General features: G+C 45.1%; 1 protein-coding gene and 1 non-coding gene across 5 annotated transcripts in view; both read right to left on the bottom strand.

Moving 5' to 3' along the window:
• Window positions 1–1740: 1740 nt before the first annotated feature.
• The window catches only part of Paxip1 (PAX interacting protein 1), a 51561-nt gene continuing 33028 nt past the window's right edge, over window positions 1741–20273 (bottom strand). For 2 of the 4 annotated variants that reach the window (XM_063285937.1, XM_063285939.1), the window contains 9 exons: window positions 17922–17989; window positions 17658–17807; window positions 16068–16170; window positions 13494–13662; window positions 12179–12279; window positions 4669–4803; window positions 4508–4583; window positions 4368–4427; window positions 1741–2175 (listed from right to left, as the gene is read on the bottom strand). In XM_063285937.1, the coding sequence (XP_063142007.1) occupies window positions 2159–2175; window positions 4368–4427; window positions 4508–4583; window positions 4669–4803; window positions 12179–12279; window positions 13494–13662; window positions 16068–16170; window positions 17658–17807; window positions 17922–17989 (879 nt within the window). In that variant the 3' untranslated portion in view covers window positions 1741–2158. Of the gene's footprint in view, window positions 4428–4507; window positions 4584–4668; window positions 4804–12178; window positions 12280–13493; window positions 13663–16067; window positions 16171–17657; window positions 17808–17921; window positions 17990–20273 lie in introns of all 4 variants that reach the window. The other 2 variants (NM_001107844.2, XM_063285938.1) reach the window with 2 other exon arrangements.
• Window positions 6104–6176, bottom strand: Trnav-aac11 (transfer RNA valine (anticodon AAC) 11). Its single transcript has one exon. It is a non-coding gene; the product is annotated as a tRNA-Val (tRNA).

The following is a 20273-nucleotide window of genomic DNA, read 5'->3' as shown; positions in this document are numbered from 1 at the left end:
TGCACAGCAACCTTAAGGCCAGCCTGTGAGATCGACTTGGCCATTGTCCCCACTCGATCCCAGCATTCACATCTGCGCTGGCACATGCTAATGCTCACTCTTTGACTAAGTGTTTTTGAAGCAAGAGTCAAAGTTAAAGCTGATTGTGTCTATGGCACCAGGGACCCAGCAGCCATTGTGAAGCACGAGGAGGGGGTCTGAGAGCCTGGGGTGGGGGTGGGGCAGAAACTGCGAACAGGCTCACTTTAGACTTTAATCATTATTTCACTATACACAAATCCTTTGTGGTGGAACAGCACTCACGGGAGGTGCCTGGGACAGAGAGCTTCTGATGAACTGTGTCCCAATTTCCAGTAAAAATGTTTGAAGGAAACGAGCCATGCAGCTTCTACTAGAAACCTTGCTATGCGATTAGGCACTTAGTTTACACGTGTGGTGACTGTTCCTGACATACACTCCCGACTCCTGGAGAGCCAAGCTTTCCTCGAAACCCAAACCAAACCCGAATAGGCCACTCCCCCTTAACTTTAGCACAGTGAAACCATTCAGTAAAGGTTTGAACAGACACCCTGAGCCCTGTCACTCACCTTCCACCTACTACCTCTGGCCAGCGTTGTAAAACACAGGATTACAAGTAACATCGTACACCCATGATGACTGTTCACCTGATCTTCAAATGTAGCCAGCTGAGCATTAAAATGTGACTGGGGGGCTGGAGAGATGGCTCAGCCGTTAAAGGCTAGGCTCACAACCAAATATATAAAATGTGACTGGGGTAAGAGGCTGAAACTTTAATATAACAGAAAATACTTAACTGTATTTTAAAAGTGGGCAAAATACAATTTTTATTTACCTTTTGAGACAGGATCTTACCCACATGGCCCCGGACAGCCCAGGACCTGCTGTGTAGAACTGTGTCTCTGCTTCCGACGGCTGGCACTACAGATGTGCACCACTCTTGAAAACCCCACCTTTCTGATCCACTTCAGAGCAAGCATTTGTTGCACATCTTGCGCCTCCCAGCCAACCTCAGGCTCAGCAGCTGTGTGAGCCTGGGGCTCTGGACAGCTCCTCGAGTCATATTCCTTGGCAACTTTCAAAAGATGCCAATTGAAAGGTTAATCAAACTGGTCATACTTCTGTTAAAGAAACATCTTGTCCCCTGCCAGGTGACAGATGTCTGACATTCCAGAGATGCTGTTGAACTTACATCCACCTTCTTCCAGGGTCTGGGACACAGCACATGGCGTGCTGGCAAACCCGCTGTGCACGTACATAGAGCTCTTCTGCTCACCCCGATTCCCACCAATTTCCACACTCGGAGCTGGCTATTTCATAGTGACAACTTCCAGCAGATGAAGGCCAGCTCTGCAGGGAGTGTCTCAGGTTGCTCAGACGGACACTCCGCCTGCCGGTGCAGCTCTCTGGCCACTAGGAACGTCTCAGTTTAACAGAAGAATGTGTGTGCAGATAAGAACTATACAAAACAGTCCAATGGGAAGTCCCCAGAGATCAGGGCTGGCTGGGAGACACGTGGGTGGAGGACACGGAGACTGTGCTTTGGGGGCTCTGCCCAGGCTGGGTAAGTAAGGGTGACTGCTTATGAAGAAATAACATCAAAACTTATTTCTCCAGGAGAAGAGTTACTTCAAAATTATTCTGCTGTGGAATTTCTCAGTTTGTTGAAAATTATTTATGTTATGCAAAGAATAGGAAATTTAAATAATCACTCAATTCTACTAAGTTCAAAAGTACATTTATTTAAATGTGAGCAAGTTATCAATATAAAAGAAAAGTAAGAAATAAAAATAATCAAAGTACAAAACATCTCATATCTTTAACATCCATAATTTAGACAGCAAAGTCTTTATTTACATCATTTTTATTTGTAGATGAAATTTCATACAGCTTTCTGAAAACACATTAAAAACCTGGCAAATTAATCAGAAGACTTAATGTGGGCTCTTAGGCATATAATACAAACATAATTTATGTTTCCTAGAATAAGGTCACACATCTTAACACGATGCAGTTAGTATTTCATGTCTCCCTAAGGCAGAGCTGGAAAACAAGCCCTCTGCAGGGAGGGAGTCCTGGTTTGCGCTGCCAGCAGCTGCCCTTGTGCTCCAGGCTCCAGGCTAGCAGCACCAAGAGGCCATCAGTTAAATTTATATGTGGCCTTGTTGAGGAAAATGGTTTTTACACACAAGGCAGTGGGGTCACATTAAGCAGAGCCCCGTTGGAAGAGAGTTCTAGAGATCACCTCTTCCTGCATCCAAGTTACCTTGTCCTGCTGCAAACTCCGACACCCAAGGCACAGGCTCTCTACTGGACACATGGGTGAAGGCACCCTTCTTAGGTCATAGCTAAAGCCTAATCCAAGGCACATTCCTGGTTTCTTATCCCCAAAGCCACCACAAAAACATGTCCTTAAGAGAACTGTAATCTAAGTGTCTTATGAGGGCAACACTGAGGGCAGCAGTGGTGCTCAACACTTTAACGCTGCAATCCTTTAATACCTCCGGCTGTGGTGAGCGCCAACCATAAAAGTGTTTTCATTGCTACTTCATAACTGTAACTTTACTACTGTTATGAATTGTAATGTAAGTATCTGACATGCAACTCCTGTGAAAAGTTCATTTGACCCCAAAGGAGTTGAGACCTACAGGTTGGGAACCACTGGGCTACAGGAGTGGGGATGGGCCTTCAGCTGACCGATGAAACCGGAAAAGCAGCCCTACCAATGGGAAAAGCGTGGGTCAGATGTTCTGAGTGTAAGCAGTGCAAGGAGAAGTCTGGGAAAGATCCCACAGAACGTGCTGCGTAAAGACCAGATGTTACAGCACACCAGCCTCCTGTCGCTCCCCAGCTCAGTCTGCTTCGAGGAGGGTCCCTGCCAGACACTCCTACTGGCCACAAAGTTGGGTCTTCTAGCTCAATTTACTGAGTTCTCGGTGCTAAGAGGAAGTGTTTGGTAAATGCACTCAGCTGGGTAAGACCACACAGATGAAGGGCCAGGGACAATATCACTCTGACCTGGGGGCTGTTCACACATTAAAGTAACCACCCCAGCTGGGCACGGTGGCTCATGCCTGCAATCCTGGCACTCAAGGTGAAAGCAAGAGGATTCCTGTGAAGCCAGCCTGGGCCACAGGGTGCCAGGCCAGTTGTGTAATAAAGTAAAACCTCCTTTCTAGAATCTGTGTCATTCTAAAACTAATGCCTGAGATTTTCTGAGAGGAACTGTAAACTGGCAAACTTCTTTCCTGGGAGCCCGAGCCTTAGCTGTCCAACAGGTACACAGCACACCTGTGCCGTGCCCAGCACACCTGTGCCTTAACTACAATGCCGGGCCCAGCACAACTGTGCCTTAACTATAATGCTGTGCCCAGCACAGAACACCTGTGCCTTAACTACAATGCCGTGCCCAGCACACCTGTGCCTTAACTACAATGCCGGGCCCAGCACAACTGTGCCTTAACTATAATGCTGTGCCCAGCACACGAACACCTGTGCCTTAACTACAATGCCATACCCAGCATACCTGTGCCTTAACTACAATGCTGGGCCCAGCACACCTGTGGCTTAACTACAATGCTGGGCCCAGCACACCTGTGCCTTAACTACATTGCCATACCCAGCACAACTGTGCCTTAACTATAATGCTGTGCCCAGCACAGAACACCTGTGCCTTAACTACAATGCCATACCCAGCATACCTGTGCCTTAACTACAATGCTGGGCCCAGCACACCTGTGGCTTAACTACAATGCTGGGCCCAGCACACCTGTGCCTTAACTACATTGCCATACCCAGCACACCTGTGCCTTAACTACAATGCTGGGCCCAGCACACCTGTGCCTTAACTACAATGCCATACCCAGCACACCTGTGCCTTAACTACAATGCCGTGCCCAGCACACCTGTGCCTTAACTACAATGCCGTGCCCAGCACACCTGTGCCTTAACTACAATGCCATACCCAGCACACCTGTGCCTTAACTACAATGCCGTGCCCAGCACACCTGTGCCTTAACTACAATGCCATACCCTGCACACCTGTGCCTTAACTACAATGCCATACCCAGCACACCTGTGCCTTAACTACAATGCCTATCAAGCTGTGTCACTTCCTAACTCATGACTGCGGAGTGTAGAACAGCCCCAGCCATGGACTCCCATTAGTTTCTATGGAGTCAAATGGTCAAATCCTTCAACATCTACATAAGCCAAACAGGTCCTTAGGTGGTCACCTATAACAGCAAGAGAAAGGTCTGCAGACCAGAACCATCATGTCTGTTTTCAGCTTGCAAATGTGTCTCCAGCTTCCCCCGTCCCCTGTGCACCCTGCCCTTGTAAAGGATATGATTCGTAGTCCAGTGTCTGTGTGAGCACTCCAGTCAGAACAAACTCCGCATTGTGAACATCTGCAGGGGACAAACCAAAACTGTTAGGAAAGGCCACTGAGGACACTCGGGTCAGTGTAGGTGCAGGGAGCCATACCTACCTATCCCCCTGGCAAAGTACTCTCGACATAAGTGCAGGTCATTCTCACAGGATATTAAAATTATCTCCGACAGACTCTAGGAAGAGAGAGGGAGCTCATGAGTGAGGGAGAGAAGCACCCACGTAGAACAGCCCTGGCTTCCTGGAGCTCTGCTCTCTCACCTTATTCTGCTTGTGCTCCATGAGCTTCCGAAAGGACGGCTGCTTGGCTAACACCTTCCCCCCTGCACACTCCACAATTGCCTTCATAGTGGCAAGGCTTGGGCAGATGCCAGGGGTGATGTAAAAATACTTTGTCTACAAGGAAACAGAAACAGGTCTTTTAAATGTTTGTAACTGCGTGTAATTTTTCATGAACCTTTTTTGTGCTACAGGGCATCCGTGTAGCTCTGACTGTCCTAGAATTTTCTATATAGATCAGGCTGGCCATGAACTCCAAGATCTGTCTGACTCTGTCTCCGATTTAAAGATATGTGACAAGATATATACTTTTCTAGAAACTATGAAGGTTACATTCCCCACTAGCTCCCTATCTTTTATTCCCCTCAAACTCCCCGACAGAGGGGGTTAGCCGAACACTTCCCATATGGAATGTGGCCTATGGTCAGGAAAAGTTACTACATTTAGCTGCTGTGGTCATTCTGAACACATTTTAAAAAATGTGTTTATTTATTTATTATATATGTAAGTACACTGTAGCTGTCTTCAGACACACCAGAAGAGGGCATCCAATCTCATTACAGATGGCTGTGAGCCACCATGTGGTTGCTGGGAATTGAACTCAGGACCTCTGGAAGAGCAATCAGTGCTCTTAACCACTGAGCCATCTCTCCAGCCCCTAAACATTTATAACTCAAGAGTCTGGTAAGACATTGGTGTTGCACCCTTGATGTCATTTAGCCAAAAGCAAGACCAGAATTTCAGCTCTTCCCTGTGTCTTCCATTCTTTCTACTGCATGAACCTGAATCTGTGCCCACCCGAAGGCTACCTTGGAAATCTGCCCCCATCCCTGAGTCTGCTTCTATCCCTCACAAAGGGCTTTCCTCTCCCCTTTACTGAACACCATAGAAAATCATCACCTACGGAAGGAACAAAGGATCCTTCACAGAAATCTTTAGCTGAGTTCTACAAAGGAGTAAGTCACAGACTCCCAACTAACGCCCAATGATCCAGGTAACAGTATTACCAACACGACTGTTGATCAAGCAGTCGGTATCCAAATGGTATGTTCAACATTCAGGATGGATATTTGTTTCTACGACAGCTTTCAGCCCATCTGCTGTTTCCAGTGAAGATGATCAGAACACACATTTATTACACTCTTAGGAGAGTACATGATTTAAATCAGCCATATATTAGCTTGGGTTAGCTTAGGAAATCCAAGGCAAGTGAGGTTGATGATACATTGCTTCTTAAAAGAAGGCTAAACAAAGTACACAGTAGGACAGCAGTTTTAAGTCTCAAGTGAGCTTGGGTATATTATTAGCATCACTGTGAGGTCTAGTAAAAGTTACATTCAAAGAGAATATATTTTATCACCTGACATGGCCACAGATGCCACCTATAGCCATACTGTTTTTTTGTTTTTTTGTTTTTTTTGGAGCTGGGGACCGAACCCAGGGCCTTGTGCTTGTTAGGCAAGCGCTCTACCACTGAGCTAAATCCCCAACCCCATACTGTTTTTTATATACTGTGTATAGTTCATCTTTTTGTTATTCCAACGCTGATTTCCCTGCCTCTGGATCTTGTTTCAATCAGGACATAGCACTGTAATGCTTATACCAAGAATCTCCGACCTCAAGTTTGCATAAACGGTTCTTACCAGTTATTATTCTCTGCCTTGCCCATAAATGCTGATCACTCAAAGACTGGGTAGGATAGAGAAAAGGGCGGGTTGTCTGCCAACCAGAGCAAGAGAGGGAGATTGAGAGGGATCAAGAGGATGGAGATTTGAACCACGAAGAAGGGGTCTGGAGAGAGATCATGGAAACACACCAAAGAGCCAGATCGACAGTAATACGCAAGTACCGTGGGATGGGGCTGAGGTAGCCAGCCAGATGACCATAGAAGTCGAAGGTAGATCATTTAACGGCTCAGCTATTGTGGGGCAACTTGAAATAAATATTGTTTCTCTGTGTGGTTACTGGGCTAACACAAGGTAAAGAAATGTAGCTATTGGATTAATTACTGTTACATTTATATTAAAAGAAATTTCACTTACAGATCACCCCCCTCCTCCCAAACTTAACAGAAATTAGAACCCAAACTTACAGCTGCAAGATGTGCAGGGTAAAAGCAGGGTTAAAGTCAGGCTAGTGGGGTAAGAGGTCTGGTGTCTTTAAAGAAAGAAAAAAGAATGAACACAGACTAAAGCCAAAGCTTCCCAGAACAGCACAAGAGGAGGGTCAGGAAGACGGTTTCCTAGCCAAGGAGCAGGAGCCTCCAAAGAAATAGTATGAAAGATAGCCTTTTTCCTTTCAAAGATTTATTCATTTATTATATATAAGTACACTGTAGCTGTCTTCAGACACACCAGAAGAGGGCATCAGATCCCATTACAGATGGTTGTGAGCCACCATGTGGTTGCTGGGAATTGAATTCAGGACCTCTGGAAGAGCAGACAGTGCTCTTAACCACTGAGCCATCTCTCCAGCCCTGAGGATTTTGTTTTGTTTGTTTTTTGTTTTGTTTTTTTTTTTCTTTTTTTTTCGGAGCTGGGGACTGAACCCAGGGCCTAGCAAGCGCTCTACCACTGAGCTAAATCCCCAACTGCGTTTTTTTGTTTTTTAAAAAGCCCATACTGAATTTAAAAACGGAACACAGAAGTTGGGACTTCTCCCAAGGGTAGAACTGAGCAGTGGAGGGGGTGGAGAACCAGCTCCAGATTACTCTTATCTAGCTTTTCAGACCACTGCCTGGGACATATAGTTCAGACCTCCCGTGGTAAAACAAGGCCAGCTGCAAAAGCCTTGGGAAGCTCATGGAGCTGCTCTCTCAGGCCAAAAGTCTACCTAAGGGCAACACAGCTAACTAACTAGACCTAACCAAAGGGTCTACTAAGAGAGCTTGGCCAGACACATGCTGACCTAAGGAGCCGATGCTTTTAACCCCACAACTTCCCAGAGTGGGAGAGGAATTGGGATTTGGTAAGGTTTTCTACGTTACAGGTAAAAGGCAGAAACACGCCTCTTCTCTGTGAGCTGATAGTAAGGGGCGGAAGCCAAGTTCAGACAAAGAACAGACCTCCCAAGCAGATAAAAATGGTTTAAAAATTACAGTTTTATGCTGAAAACAAAAGGAGCTAATTAGCGAACATCATAGTTAGATATAGATACATTGGAACTGATAATGTTGAAGAAATAAAACACAAAGAGATAAAAATTACAGGCTGGAGAGATGGCTCAGTGGTTAAGAACACTGACTCTTCTTCCGGAGGTCCTGAGTTCAATTCCCAGCAACCACATGAGAATTACCATCTATAATGAGATCTGATGCCCTCTTCTGGTGTCTGAGTACAGTGTACTCATACAAATAAATAAATCTTTTTTAAAAAAGATAAAAAAACACAATAAAGACAATTTTGGCTCCATATAATAATATTCTATAATGGTTAAAGGGAGATGGGAGCTATGGAAGAAATTAAAACATGGCCATTTATAGTTATGGTAATAATGAGCTTTATTCTTATCCTAAAAAGCATTTTAGTTTGCTATGTCTTTTTAAAAAACAGGACCTTAGAAAAAAATTCACTGGGCTGGAGAGATGGCTCAGCAGTTAAGAGAACCGAATGCTCTTCCAGAGGTCCTGAGTTCAATTCCCAGCAACCACATGGTGGCTCACAACCATCTGTAATGGGATCTGATGCCCTCTTCTGGTGTGTCTGAAGACAGCTACAGTGTACTCACATACATGAAATAAATAAATAGCTTAAAGAAAAAAAGAAAAAATATTATGAAGCCTAGAAGAAACTTTGCTAAAATAAATCAAAAAAGAAGTTAATAAAATGTTAGAGATACAAAATAATAAAATATGGAAGCAAGAAATAGAACAACAGGTGCAAAGTTTTATAGACCAGGTTGAACAAAATACTAAGATAATAGAGACAAAAGAAAAGAAAAAATATGAAACACAGATATAGACCTTAGAGGAAAATTTAGAAACTTTATAATTAAAAATGAGGAAAATACTAAGATGATACAGACACAAGAAAAGGAAAAATATGAAGAACAGATACAGGCCTTGTAGGCTTAGAAGAGAGATTAGAAAAGATTATAAGTAAAATTAAGAAAGATAAAATAAGGTTAAAGCTTACTGCACCACCATCTAGTGAAAATTAGGGAGGTCCGCCACAGGTTGTTAGAGAACCAACAGCAACTTATCCAGCTGCCATACAACAAATGCCAGCAGACAGTGGCCACCTCAGGAAGAATTTAGATGGCATCCAATAGAAAGGCTGAACTTAAAAAAAAAAAAAAATGTAAGAATGCAACTTTAATACAAGAAATAATTCCTAAAGGCTTTAAGAGAAGTCTTAATTATGATAAGCAAGGTCACTTAATAAGAGATTAGGCAAGGCATTCCTAGAAACAATGTTTTATTCTAGAGAAAATCCAAAAAGAAGGTCCTGGCCTTCTGGAATGTGCAGAAGGTGTGGCCAAGACCTGTATTGGACTAATGAATGTGGATCAACAAGGGTCAAACAAGGGAACCCCTTGGCAAGAAATGACTGAATGAGGCCAAGAGGCATCAACATCAAATTCAAATCAGCCATGTCAGGTCAACCTGGAAAAACTCATCCACAGAACAACTAAATAATACTGCTCTGGCTATAAACATTAATAACCCAGACATCAAAGTCAGAGCAGTTTCAATAGATAAAGCAGAAAACCAAGAGAACAAAAGCTTAATGAATACAGGAGCAAATGTAAGAGATGCTTAATAAACAAAAAAAGCCTAAGAAATCTCCCAGAGACAGATAAAAAATGTTACATTGGAGAGAATATATTCTTGTTTCTACAGGAAAAGAAAAACTATGGATTCTATCCAAATTAATAAAAATCAGATTTGACAGAGGGACCCCCCCCCCAAGATCATAACTATAGAGAGGGAGAAGAGATCAAGCAGACCAAGAGGACATCATTTGCGGATGATTTCCTCTACATGGGAACAGCCCTGAAACTGGCTGAGACACAAAATGTCTTCAGCCGGAACTTCAGCTATATATACACAGCCTATGGATCTTGAGTCCTCAACTGTTAGAGATGATTAAGAAAGGCAAGTTACTGGTCAAACTCATGGTCATATCAAGTACTAGTTTAGTTAACTACAATAAATTGTTTTCAAGGTTATTCATGGGATGGTTTCAATATGCTTCGCCCAGGGAGTGGCACTATTAGGAGGAGTGGCTTTATTAGAAGAAGTGTGTCGCTGTGGGGGTGGGCTTTGAGATCCTCCTCCTAGTTGCCTGAGGAGCCAGTCTTTTCCTGTTTGACTTCGGAACAAGAAGTGGAACTCTCAGTTCCTCCTGAACCATGCCTGCCTGCATGTCACCATGCGTCCACTTGATGACAACGGACTGGACCTCTGAACCTGTAAGCCAGCCACAACTAAATGTTGTCCTTTCAAGAGTTGCACTGGTCACAGGGTGTCTGTTCATAGCAATGGAAACCCTAACTAAGACAGTCAGATAATTAACAGCTGAGAATAAACAATGTTTGACAATTCAGATATACTGTAGATAATGTCTTCAAAATTTTTGGACATACACAGAATATGACATTTATAATTATTTCATTATTAAAAGATCTTTTCACTGTAAGACCAGCCTGCTCCTGACGGCACTCCCATTGCACGTCAAAGAAGAAGATGTGCATCAATAACCTACATGTGGAGCTGCTTCAATCGTGGTGCGCTAAGCAAAGAACATGTCCAGGTTTCAACTGTAGAGAACTCTGTCCAGAAAGGACAAGTGGACACAGGAAGTCAACTAGCAAGCTCTGCTAAGTCACCTAAGTAAGTCCTTCATAACGCCAGCTTCAGTCTGAAGGCCGAAGATGGATGCTCCAACGTTATAGGGACAATACTGGAGTCTGTCCAGGCAGGCTGTTACCTCTGTCATTTCTATAATTTTTGCAAGCTGTGTCCCTGATATTCAGGTAATATTTACTCCTTCTCAGGTCTCTGATGGGGTTGAAGACTAGATAGTCAGAATCTCACTATAAGCTTAAATTGTTTAGGCTTTAAGATAATGTTATAAGTCCAAGAAGATGTTTTTAGGTTGATAATCCAAGGTAGAATAGATAATAGAAAATTTTCCTTAATTGCCAAATACTATTGACTGGACACTGTTAATGTATATCATACCTTATAATTTCATAATTGTTATAATTGTATTCCATTCATATTGAAAGAAAAAGAGCCTTTTATTGTACTAAAAAGGGAAATTGTAGAAGAGTATTTTGTGTATTGTATAGATGCAACACCTCTCAATTAAAGACTATGGCCTATGGCTTAGGCAGGAAATAGGAGGAGGGACATCCAGGAGGCAGAAAGAATTCTGGGACAGCACCGAGCACCGGAGATTTGCCCAGAAAAATGTGAGGAGATGAACGCATGGCACCTGAGCACAGCCCAGCCACGTGTCAGAATGTAGGTTAAGATACATGGGATATTTCAAGTAGATCCAGTCAGAGAAGAGCCTAGCTGATATGGCTAAGCTATTTGTAAGTATATTTTGAGTCTGAGTCTTATTTCTCATAGCATTGGGCTAGGGGAGGAAGAACCAGGGCGTAAACTTTACAGCCACTACAGAAAACAAACTCTAATGCAGCACAGCATTTGGCCACAGCAGCCTGCCCAGCAGCGGAACAGCAGTCCCACTTCAGCTACTATACACAGAAAAGGAAACCACACTTTCCTAGGCTTATTACAAAACTCTCACAGGAAAAGGTAAACATTTAGAAAACTCAGACCGTGGAGGTAAAACAGAATGATGGCTTCCAAATCATTCCTAAGAAGTTCAAAGACCAGATGATTCTTATTGACTACTTAGTTCTCTGATTAAAAAAAAAAAATTTACTTCCCAACTCCCCCAAGTCTTTTATCTATCAAATATTAAAAGTATACACATCTAAATTTTCAATTGAACATTCAGTGAGAATCTTCCCAAGGCCCATCTCTAGTGGAATCCACATTTAGTGAGAACACAAGCAGAGGCCTTCTAAGGTTTGTTAAAAGTCAAACACCAACAAGCTGGTTATGGCGGCCAATGCCAATAGGATTTGCTGAAGGAGGCAGAGGCAGGAGGATGGAGGTTTAGAGGTCAGCTTGGGCTACCCATAAAACAATCAAAAAACCTGAAACTCTTTTACCAGTTCAATTATTCATCAACAATTTTTTTCAAGAGTGTTTCTGAGACCAAGTATGGTGGCACATGACTTTAATCCCAGTACTCAGAAGACAAGAGGACTTCAGTAAGCTGGAGGCCAGCCTGGTTTACATAGCAAGTTCCAGCCAGTCTGATCTACACAGTGAGAACCCATCAATATCTATTAGATACACTACATGCCCTTGCAGAAAGAGTGGCCATGAAATAGAAAGGACAGTTGGGTGACCCTGTCCATCACTACTGTCATGTCTACTTGCTCTGTGGGGCTCTCTTTACCAGCATACCTTAAAGAGGGGAGAGACGTGGGCTCGCTTCAAGGACTCCTCCAGACTGAAAGAGAAGAGCACTTCTGCCTCAGCATCTCGCAGGATGTAGTTCTGCTCATCTGGAAAACAGAACAGTGCGTGCTCTGAAAGGTGCACCCTGTGGAGAGCCAGGTCTACACGCAGGCAGGACATAAAGCCCACAGCTACACTCAACATGTAACTTGACTCTCACTAGACTCATCTGAGAGGAAGGATAATTGGCAAATTGTTCCTAGAAGATGGAGCCGTACGTAAATCTGTAGGACATCTTCTTTATTAGTGTTTGATGGGGAAGGGCTCAGTGTTTTGTGGGTGATGCCACCCCTGAGTCTGGGGTGCTACAAGAAAGCAGGCTGAGCAAGTCATGTGGAACAAGCCGCAAGCAGCACCCTCCATGGCTTCTGTATCAGCTCTAGCCTTCAAGTTCCCACCCTGCTTGGGTTTCTGTCCTGTCTCCCTTGAGTGACGAACAGTGATATTGAAATGTATGTAAACTAAACCCCTTCCTCTCCAGGTTACTTTTGGTCATGGTCATTGTAGCAACAGTAATGTTGACTAAGACAGATTATGTCTCACTTTGTTTCCCTCACTTCCCTGGAAAACAGTCAGACTATAAGACAGACAAATGCTCTACCACAGAGCCACACTGCAGCTCTCAGTGTAGCTAACAGGAAGGGCTGTTCTGTGTACAGAGCGTCCACAAGCTGCTCACCAATGAGCTTAAATGAGAATGTGGCCATTCTTGTCTACTAGGTGCTCTTGTCTACTAAGACTTTACGGTGCAATGGGAATTCATATCACAGGTGAATTTCCAAACGGAATGTACTAAGAACAAAGCCTGCAGTCTGCGTTTTCCCTTGATGCCATTCAAAGACTAAACCTTTACATCTTGTCAAAGAATACAAAGTTGTCAATCAAAGGAATCCCTATGATAGGGGAAACTTATGAGCTTAATTAAATAAATAATAGCAAGCAGTTAGAGAACAAAGTAGACATATACTGGGATCAATCCAAGAAAAAGTCACAGCTTCACCAATGAGAACGAGCACCCTTAGCCCAGCAGTAGCCAGGGATACACAGAGAAATCCTGTCTCAAAACAACCACCAACCAACCAACAGAAAAAAAGAGAGAGAGAGAGACAGAGAGAGAGAGAGACAGAGAGAGAGAGAGAGACAGAGAGAGAGAGAGAGACAGAGAGAGAGAGAGAGACAGAGAGAGAGAGAGAAATGGGGGGGATTGGGAGGCAGGGAGGAAGGGAGGGAAAAGAGGACCCCGGCCCTGCCCAGCACGAACCGATAAACATCTGGCGCTTGAAGCACTCCTCCAGCCAGTCCGGAGTCACGATGTGCTTCACCACAGAAATGGCCGTCAGGAATTTCACTGTGCGTGTCACCTTGCTGGCAATGAGGTGAGTACACTTCTTCGTGGACTCGGCAACTTCCCCACCAAGAATGTACAGCTTCTGGAGCCACAAACACACCAGAAAGGGAACCACATGTCAGCAGAGTGTGATCTATGGGACTGTCACCTTCCTCAGCTGCACTTAATGATGGAAAAAGCAAAGCACAAAGTACCTCCAGTGGCCTCTCAGTAGTCACCCCGCAGGTGCCTGTGTCACAAACAAGTCCTCAGACATCAGTAACTGCATCTAAAAAGCCCAAGCTCCTGGGCTCCCCACATTAGATACTCTGCACTAAAAAGAACCCATGGAAGCACATGGGCCCCATCTCCAGCTAACGGTGGTGCAATGGGCAACTGAGGCCTGCACACCTGTAACAGACACCATGCAATAGTCCTGCTCAGATAACAGCAGTGGTAGCAATTGCTTCCTTTAAACAAAAAAAACAAAAACAAAAACAAAAACAAAAAAAAAACAAAAAAAAAAGTGGGTGCTGGCAAAATGGCTCAGTGGGTAAGGACAGTTGCCATCAAGCCCGATGACAACAGCAAAAGCCCCATTCCTGGAACCCTCATGGGTGAAGGAGAGAGCCAAACCACACAAGTTGTCCTGTGATCTCCAGATGTACACTGTGGTACACATACAACACCCTGCTCCCAGCACAACACATAGAAAGTCCACAGAAGAAATAATTACATTGTACATAAAAAGTGTATGACTCTAACCACATGGTGAATTTCTGACCTTCTTCCACCAAAACTACCATTACCAGATTCCATCAATCCCCCCCATGTTCTCTCAAAATGTGGATTTACAAATGTTCTATTATAACCATCTACCTCATCCTATCTCAGGGTAGCCTCTTTCTTCACCAGAGACCTAACCATGGGAAGACCATGTTCTCAGAGAACCTAGAGGCCCAGTGCCCTTCAAGCCTCTCTACACTCAGCTATTAAAAACAATGACTTCATGAATTTGGCAGGCAAATGGATGGAACTAAGAAATATCACCCTGAGTGAGGTAACCCAGTCACAAAAGAACACACATGGTATGCACTCACTGATAAGTGGATATTAGCCCCAAAGCTCAGAATATCCATGATACAACTCACAGATCATATGAAGCTTAGAAATAAGGAAGACCAAAATATGGATGCTTCTGTCCTACTTAGAAAAGGGAACAAAATAATCACGGGAGATAGAGGGAGGGAGGGCCCTGGGTGGGAGAGGGGAAAAAGGGAGGGGGGGAGGATCAGGTATGGGAAGAGACAGGAAAAAAGTCCAGAGGGTCAGGAGAAGGAACAGAAATATGTAGCAGTGAGGGGTAGGGAACTCAGGGTCTGGGGGTGAGGGGAGAGGGAACCATGAGAAAGTCCCAGATGCTAGGGAAGCAAGGTTCCCAGGACCCAACAGGGATGACATTAGCCGAAATACCGAACAGAGGGGAGATAGAACCTGAAGAAACCACCTCCAATAGATAGGCATGACCTCCAATGGAGGGATGGGGCCACCCACCAATCTCAAAAACCTAGAATTGTTCCTGTCTAAAGGAAACGCAGAGACAAAAAATGGAGCAGAGACTAAAGGAAAGGCCATCCATAGACTGCCCCATCTGGAGATCCATCCCATGCACAGACACCAAACATAGACAGTATTGTTGATGCCAAGGTTTGCTTGCAGACAGAAGCCTAGTATGGCTCTCTGAGAGGCTCCAACAGTATCTGACTAAAACAGATGCAGATACCCACAGCCAACCATTGGACTGAGCACAAGAACTCCAAAGAAGAGTTAGAGGAAGAACTGAAGGGGATTGCAACCCCACAGGAAGAACGACAGTATCAACTAACTGTACCTGCACCCCCCCCCCCCCAAGGCTCCCAGGACTAAGCCACTGACCAAAGAGTATACATGGAGGGAGCCATGGCTCTTGCTGCATATGTAGCAGAGGATGGCCTTGTCTGGCATTAATGGGAGGGGAGGTCTTTGGTCCTGTGGAAGCTTGTTGCCCCAGGGTAGGGGGATGCTAGAAGGGTGAGGCAGGAGTGGCTAGGTAGGTGAGTATCCTCTTAGAGGCCAAGGGGAAGGGGCATGGGATGGAGGGTTTGCAGAGGGAAGACTGGGAAAGGGGACAACATACGAAACGTAAATAAATAACCAATTAATAATAAATAATAAAAAAATAATAAAAAACATTCTCATGGTCCAGACTTTTATGTTAACAAAAAAACCTAGTAATGAACTATAAAATGGCATTGAACAAGGTGACCTCTAATACTTTATAAACACTATCAGAGGGGCTGTGACAGGCTGCTCCTGAACAACTGCCAGTGCCACCTCAGCAAAGAGGGTCCCTCATGCAAGCTAGCCAAGCACTCGCATCCCCCAGCTAACACTATGCTAATAAATGCCTAGTGTAAAGTAAAGTCAGGCAGAGAGGACACTGCTGAAAACCTTTAAACACAACTTCACCTTAATGTACTGCTGAACTTGAACAGGCTCAAACCCGGTAAAGAGCACGTATGGCGTCAGCTCCGGAGTCAGCTTCTTAGTGGGGGGAGGCAGGTCTTCGATTCTGTGATGTAAACACACAGGACAGTGGTGACTTCAAACAGACATTCTTTAGGGAACTGGGACTTAACAAGCTTTAGGAGTTTGAGTGTCGGGGTAGAGGGGGGCGCTCCTGTGGTGGGTAAAGGTCCTTTCTCTCCCACTAATTAACAGAGTTCCACAACAACAGATGCCATCTGAGACATCCTGGAGAACCAAGCATCCAGGTCATTCTTGATAAGAACCATGCTCTCAGGTAGACAGTGGTACACACCTCCACTGCCAGCACAGGTACAGCCAGCAAGATGAATTCAAAGCCAAGCTCAGGTACACAGTAAGTCTGAGGCCAGCTGGGATACATGAGACCTTTCCAAAAAAACTAAGAAGCCCGCCTACACTCCCGGTCACTGTGGTCCAGTAGTACTTTGGGAAGCAGCATTAGACCCAGTGTCTAAGTCCTGAGCTACCAACTTGCCCCAGTGTCCACTGTTCACGCTAATATGCATGTGCCCAGCAGTGTCTACTCTTCACGTTAACATGCATGTGCCCAGCAGTGTCCACTCTTCACGTTAACATGCATGTGCCTAGCGCAGTGGCCACTCTTCATGTTAACATATACTTTTAATATTTTGTAGTAGGGCTGATGGAACCCAGAGCTTTGCCATACCATGTAAGGGCTCTACAAGTGACCACCTCCCAATTCCCCTATGTCAAGCTTTTAAAAACATCAAATGCCTCTGTGACTGTTGTTAGATGCACAGTAACACCCTGAGAGAGTGTCCTACTACTTCTGTACAGTAAAGTTCTAGCCCTGTCTTCACCATGGCACACTGCAAGACAAGGTTTAACTACAAGTCTTGGACATTCACCTTCAATGTTCTCAGATCTTATTTCCCAGTCAGTTTCTATGTAAACATGATGGTCTGGAAAACTTTCAACTTTATCCACAAACCCGACTTTTCTTCAGCTTGTGTGTGGGTGTGGGGAGTGAGGGAAGGAGGAGAAAATGCCCCTCAACAGTCCCCTCTCAGCAAGCACAGTGTGGAGCCAAGAGGTCTTGAGCATGCTGAGAGCAGAGCCTCCCCTCCTAGCTTGCTTCAGTTCAGTGTTGCTTTTCTCTCAGGAAGACAGGGCTGCTCACCAGCTACGCTACCTCCAGATGACCGAAGAGCAGACATGTAATAACAGCCAATCAGTACAGAGTGCCAAGCACAGAAGTCACTCAGAAGTCTGCTCTTTCCCAGGGTGGCCTCCCTGAGAACTGGAGAACCCAGTGTGGTCCAGCACAGTGCACTTGGAGCACTACACAGGGGCAGACTGACTCCCCACAGCGGCTGCTGTTTCACACATGGTTTGGGCAAAGTTCAGCTTGAGAAAAAGGTCCTGGTTTTCATTTCTAATAAGTAAGAAACATGCTTAATCACTGAGTCAAATGAGACAACTGTGGTATGTCATGTGGCAAAAGTAAATCCTTTTAAGCCCACCATATGGTTATGTTTAAGAGTGTTTTACCTGCATGTGTGTCTGTGCACCATGTGCATGGCCCAGTGTCTGCAGAGGACTGAAGTTACAGGCAATTGTGAGCTGTCATGTGGGTGCTGGGAACTAAACCCAGGTCCTCTGCAAGAGTAGTCAGTGCTTTTAATCACATCTCTCCAGCCCCTTGAATACAAGTTATTATGCAAACTCTCAGAAACATGACAGTTGGCAGCAATGTTCCCAAGCCAACCTGGAAAGGACAAATAGAGTGTGAGGGACCCGCCCTGCTGCACATACCTGGCTCTTTTAGAAGGCTGGATGTTGGCGACCTCATTCGGCTTCAGCTTAGGAGGTAATCTTATACTCTGTAATTGACATGTTACGTACTCCAGTCAGACAATCTCTAAGAACAAAGGCCTCCAAAGACATAACATCTGCAACACCCTCTGCCCCAATCAATGGAAAGCCACTGCCCTCACTGCCAGAAAAAGTACTCAATCAAAACGCCTGGGTGGGCCAGGCCGAGACCCTGCCCTTTCCTTTCTCTCCCCCTCTAGTCACCAAATCTTTGGATACTTAAACATGCCTGCCATTCCCTTTATTTCTCAGAACCCTCAACATCAATTCCCCATCTTTAAGTACTCTGTGCCACCCTGGAACATGACAAACATTCTCAGCACCAACACATCTCCCTAAAACAAGACTAGCCTTATCCAGAAGTCACCTGAGGCACAGCAGATACCAGGTGACAATCTGATCAACAGTGCTGTTATGAGCAAGGCGAGGTGCTAACCTTCTTAGCAAGAGCCTCAAGAACCAGAACTAGCCCAAGTTCCTTCAGCAAGGTTCAAGGCCAGCCTCCACAACTTAGTAAGTCCTTTTGAATACATAAAGGGTGGGTGCAGAACCACTGCCCAGCACATAACACTGGCTCACTCTCCATTTTAAAAGCACCACATGGTAGCTCACACTTTTTTTTTTCTTTTTTTCCGGAACTGGGGACCAAACCCAGGGCCTTGGGCTTTCTAGGCAAGTGCTCTACCACTGAGCTAAATCCTCAACCCAGTAGCTCACACTTAAAATCCTAGCACTGTAGTTATCTCCAGGTATACATCAAATTCAAGACCAGTCTGGGCTCTATATGGGACTTGTCTCAAAAAGCAACCAGAGTTGGGGGTGGAATAGCGTGATGCCTCTCTCCACCTTGTTGTCACCTTTGGTAGTTGGGAGAGCTGGCCCAGCCCCTCATAGGCTGCAGCAGTTGGGAAAGTGGACCCCACACTTCGGCTGGGCAGCAGAGTGGAGCTTACTCTGGAGGCATGAGTGTGGGTGAGTTACCCTGCCTCTCGGCTTCATAGGGTGGCTAAGTGGTGGAGACATGGTCCTGGCTGTTCAGATAAGGGAGGGCTGGCAAGCTGACCAACTCAGCTGCCACCCAGGTCCTGATCCTAGACTCTTGAGTTGTCCCACCCCAAAAGCTGTCATCTGGGATTAGTTGGGCCCTGGGAAATGGCCAGTCCTGCTGATGACAAAGGGCAGAAAAAGGATGTCCCACAGGAGTCCTGGTGAGGATCCAATAATGATGGTGCCACAGAGGCCAGAGATCTAGAACCAGACCAATGACTCACTGCAGTGAACATCTGCATGTGAAGATTTGTGGACAGAGGGTACACTGTGGGGCACACTAGTTTCTATGAGATGATGTCTATGCTTAGTTGTTTGTGTGTGTGTCTTTTATTTGGGAGGGCGAGGTTGCAACACTGAAGGGCAGATATGAAGGGACAGAGAGATGAGCAGAACTGGGGTGCATGATGTGAAACGTGCAAAGAATCAATAACAAGTTAAAACAAACAATCAGGAAGTGTGTATGGAGGGGAGGACGGGAGGGCCTGTAAGAATCAGGTCAGGAAGAACTTGGGCTAGTCTTCTAGGTATGACAGGGCCACTGCACCCATGAACTCACAGTAACTGCAACTGCAGGCATAAGAGCTGTCTACACAAGTTCAATCCAGTCAACACTCCAGCATGGGGAGAGGGGTACTTCTAGCTAAGAAGCTATTGACAGTTGACGGTTTCTTAGGGAGGGAGATCAAGTTTTCTTCTCTGGTAGACTGACCATGCCCATAGCCATGCAGATATGGGCAGTGCTAATTAGACTCAATGAGTTATTTACACACACACACACACACACACACACACACTGTAGCTGTCTTCAGACACACCAGAAGAGGGCATTGGATCCCTTTATGGATGGTTATGAGTCACCATGTGGTTGCTGGGATTGATCTCAGGACCTCTGGAAGAGCAGTCAGTGCTCTCTACCTGTGACATTTGTGTATGCTTGGCTCAGGGAATGGCAGGATTAGAAGATGTGGCCCTGTTGGAGTAGGTGTGACACTTTGGTTATCAGTTTTAAGTTTCTTATTGTAGCTGCCTGGAAGTCAGTCTTCCACTAGTGGTCTTCAGATGAAGACGTAGAACTCTCAGCTCCTCCTGCACCATGCCTGCCTGCATGCTGCCATGCTCCCGCCTTGATGATAATGGACTCTGAACCTGTAAGCCAGCCCCAGTTAAATGTTGTCTTTATAAGACTTCCCTTGGTCATGGTGTCTGCTCACAGCAGTAAAACCCTAAGACAACCTCTGAGTC

The sequence above is a fragment of the Rattus norvegicus genome, chromosome 4 (genome assembly GCF_036323735.1).
Source record: "Rattus norvegicus strain BN/NHsdMcwi chromosome 4, GRCr8, whole genome shotgun sequence".
Classification (NCBI taxonomy): domain Eukaryota; kingdom Metazoa; phylum Chordata; class Mammalia; order Rodentia; family Muridae; genus Rattus; species Rattus norvegicus.
This window is presented reverse-complemented; position numbering and strand designations above follow the sequence as displayed.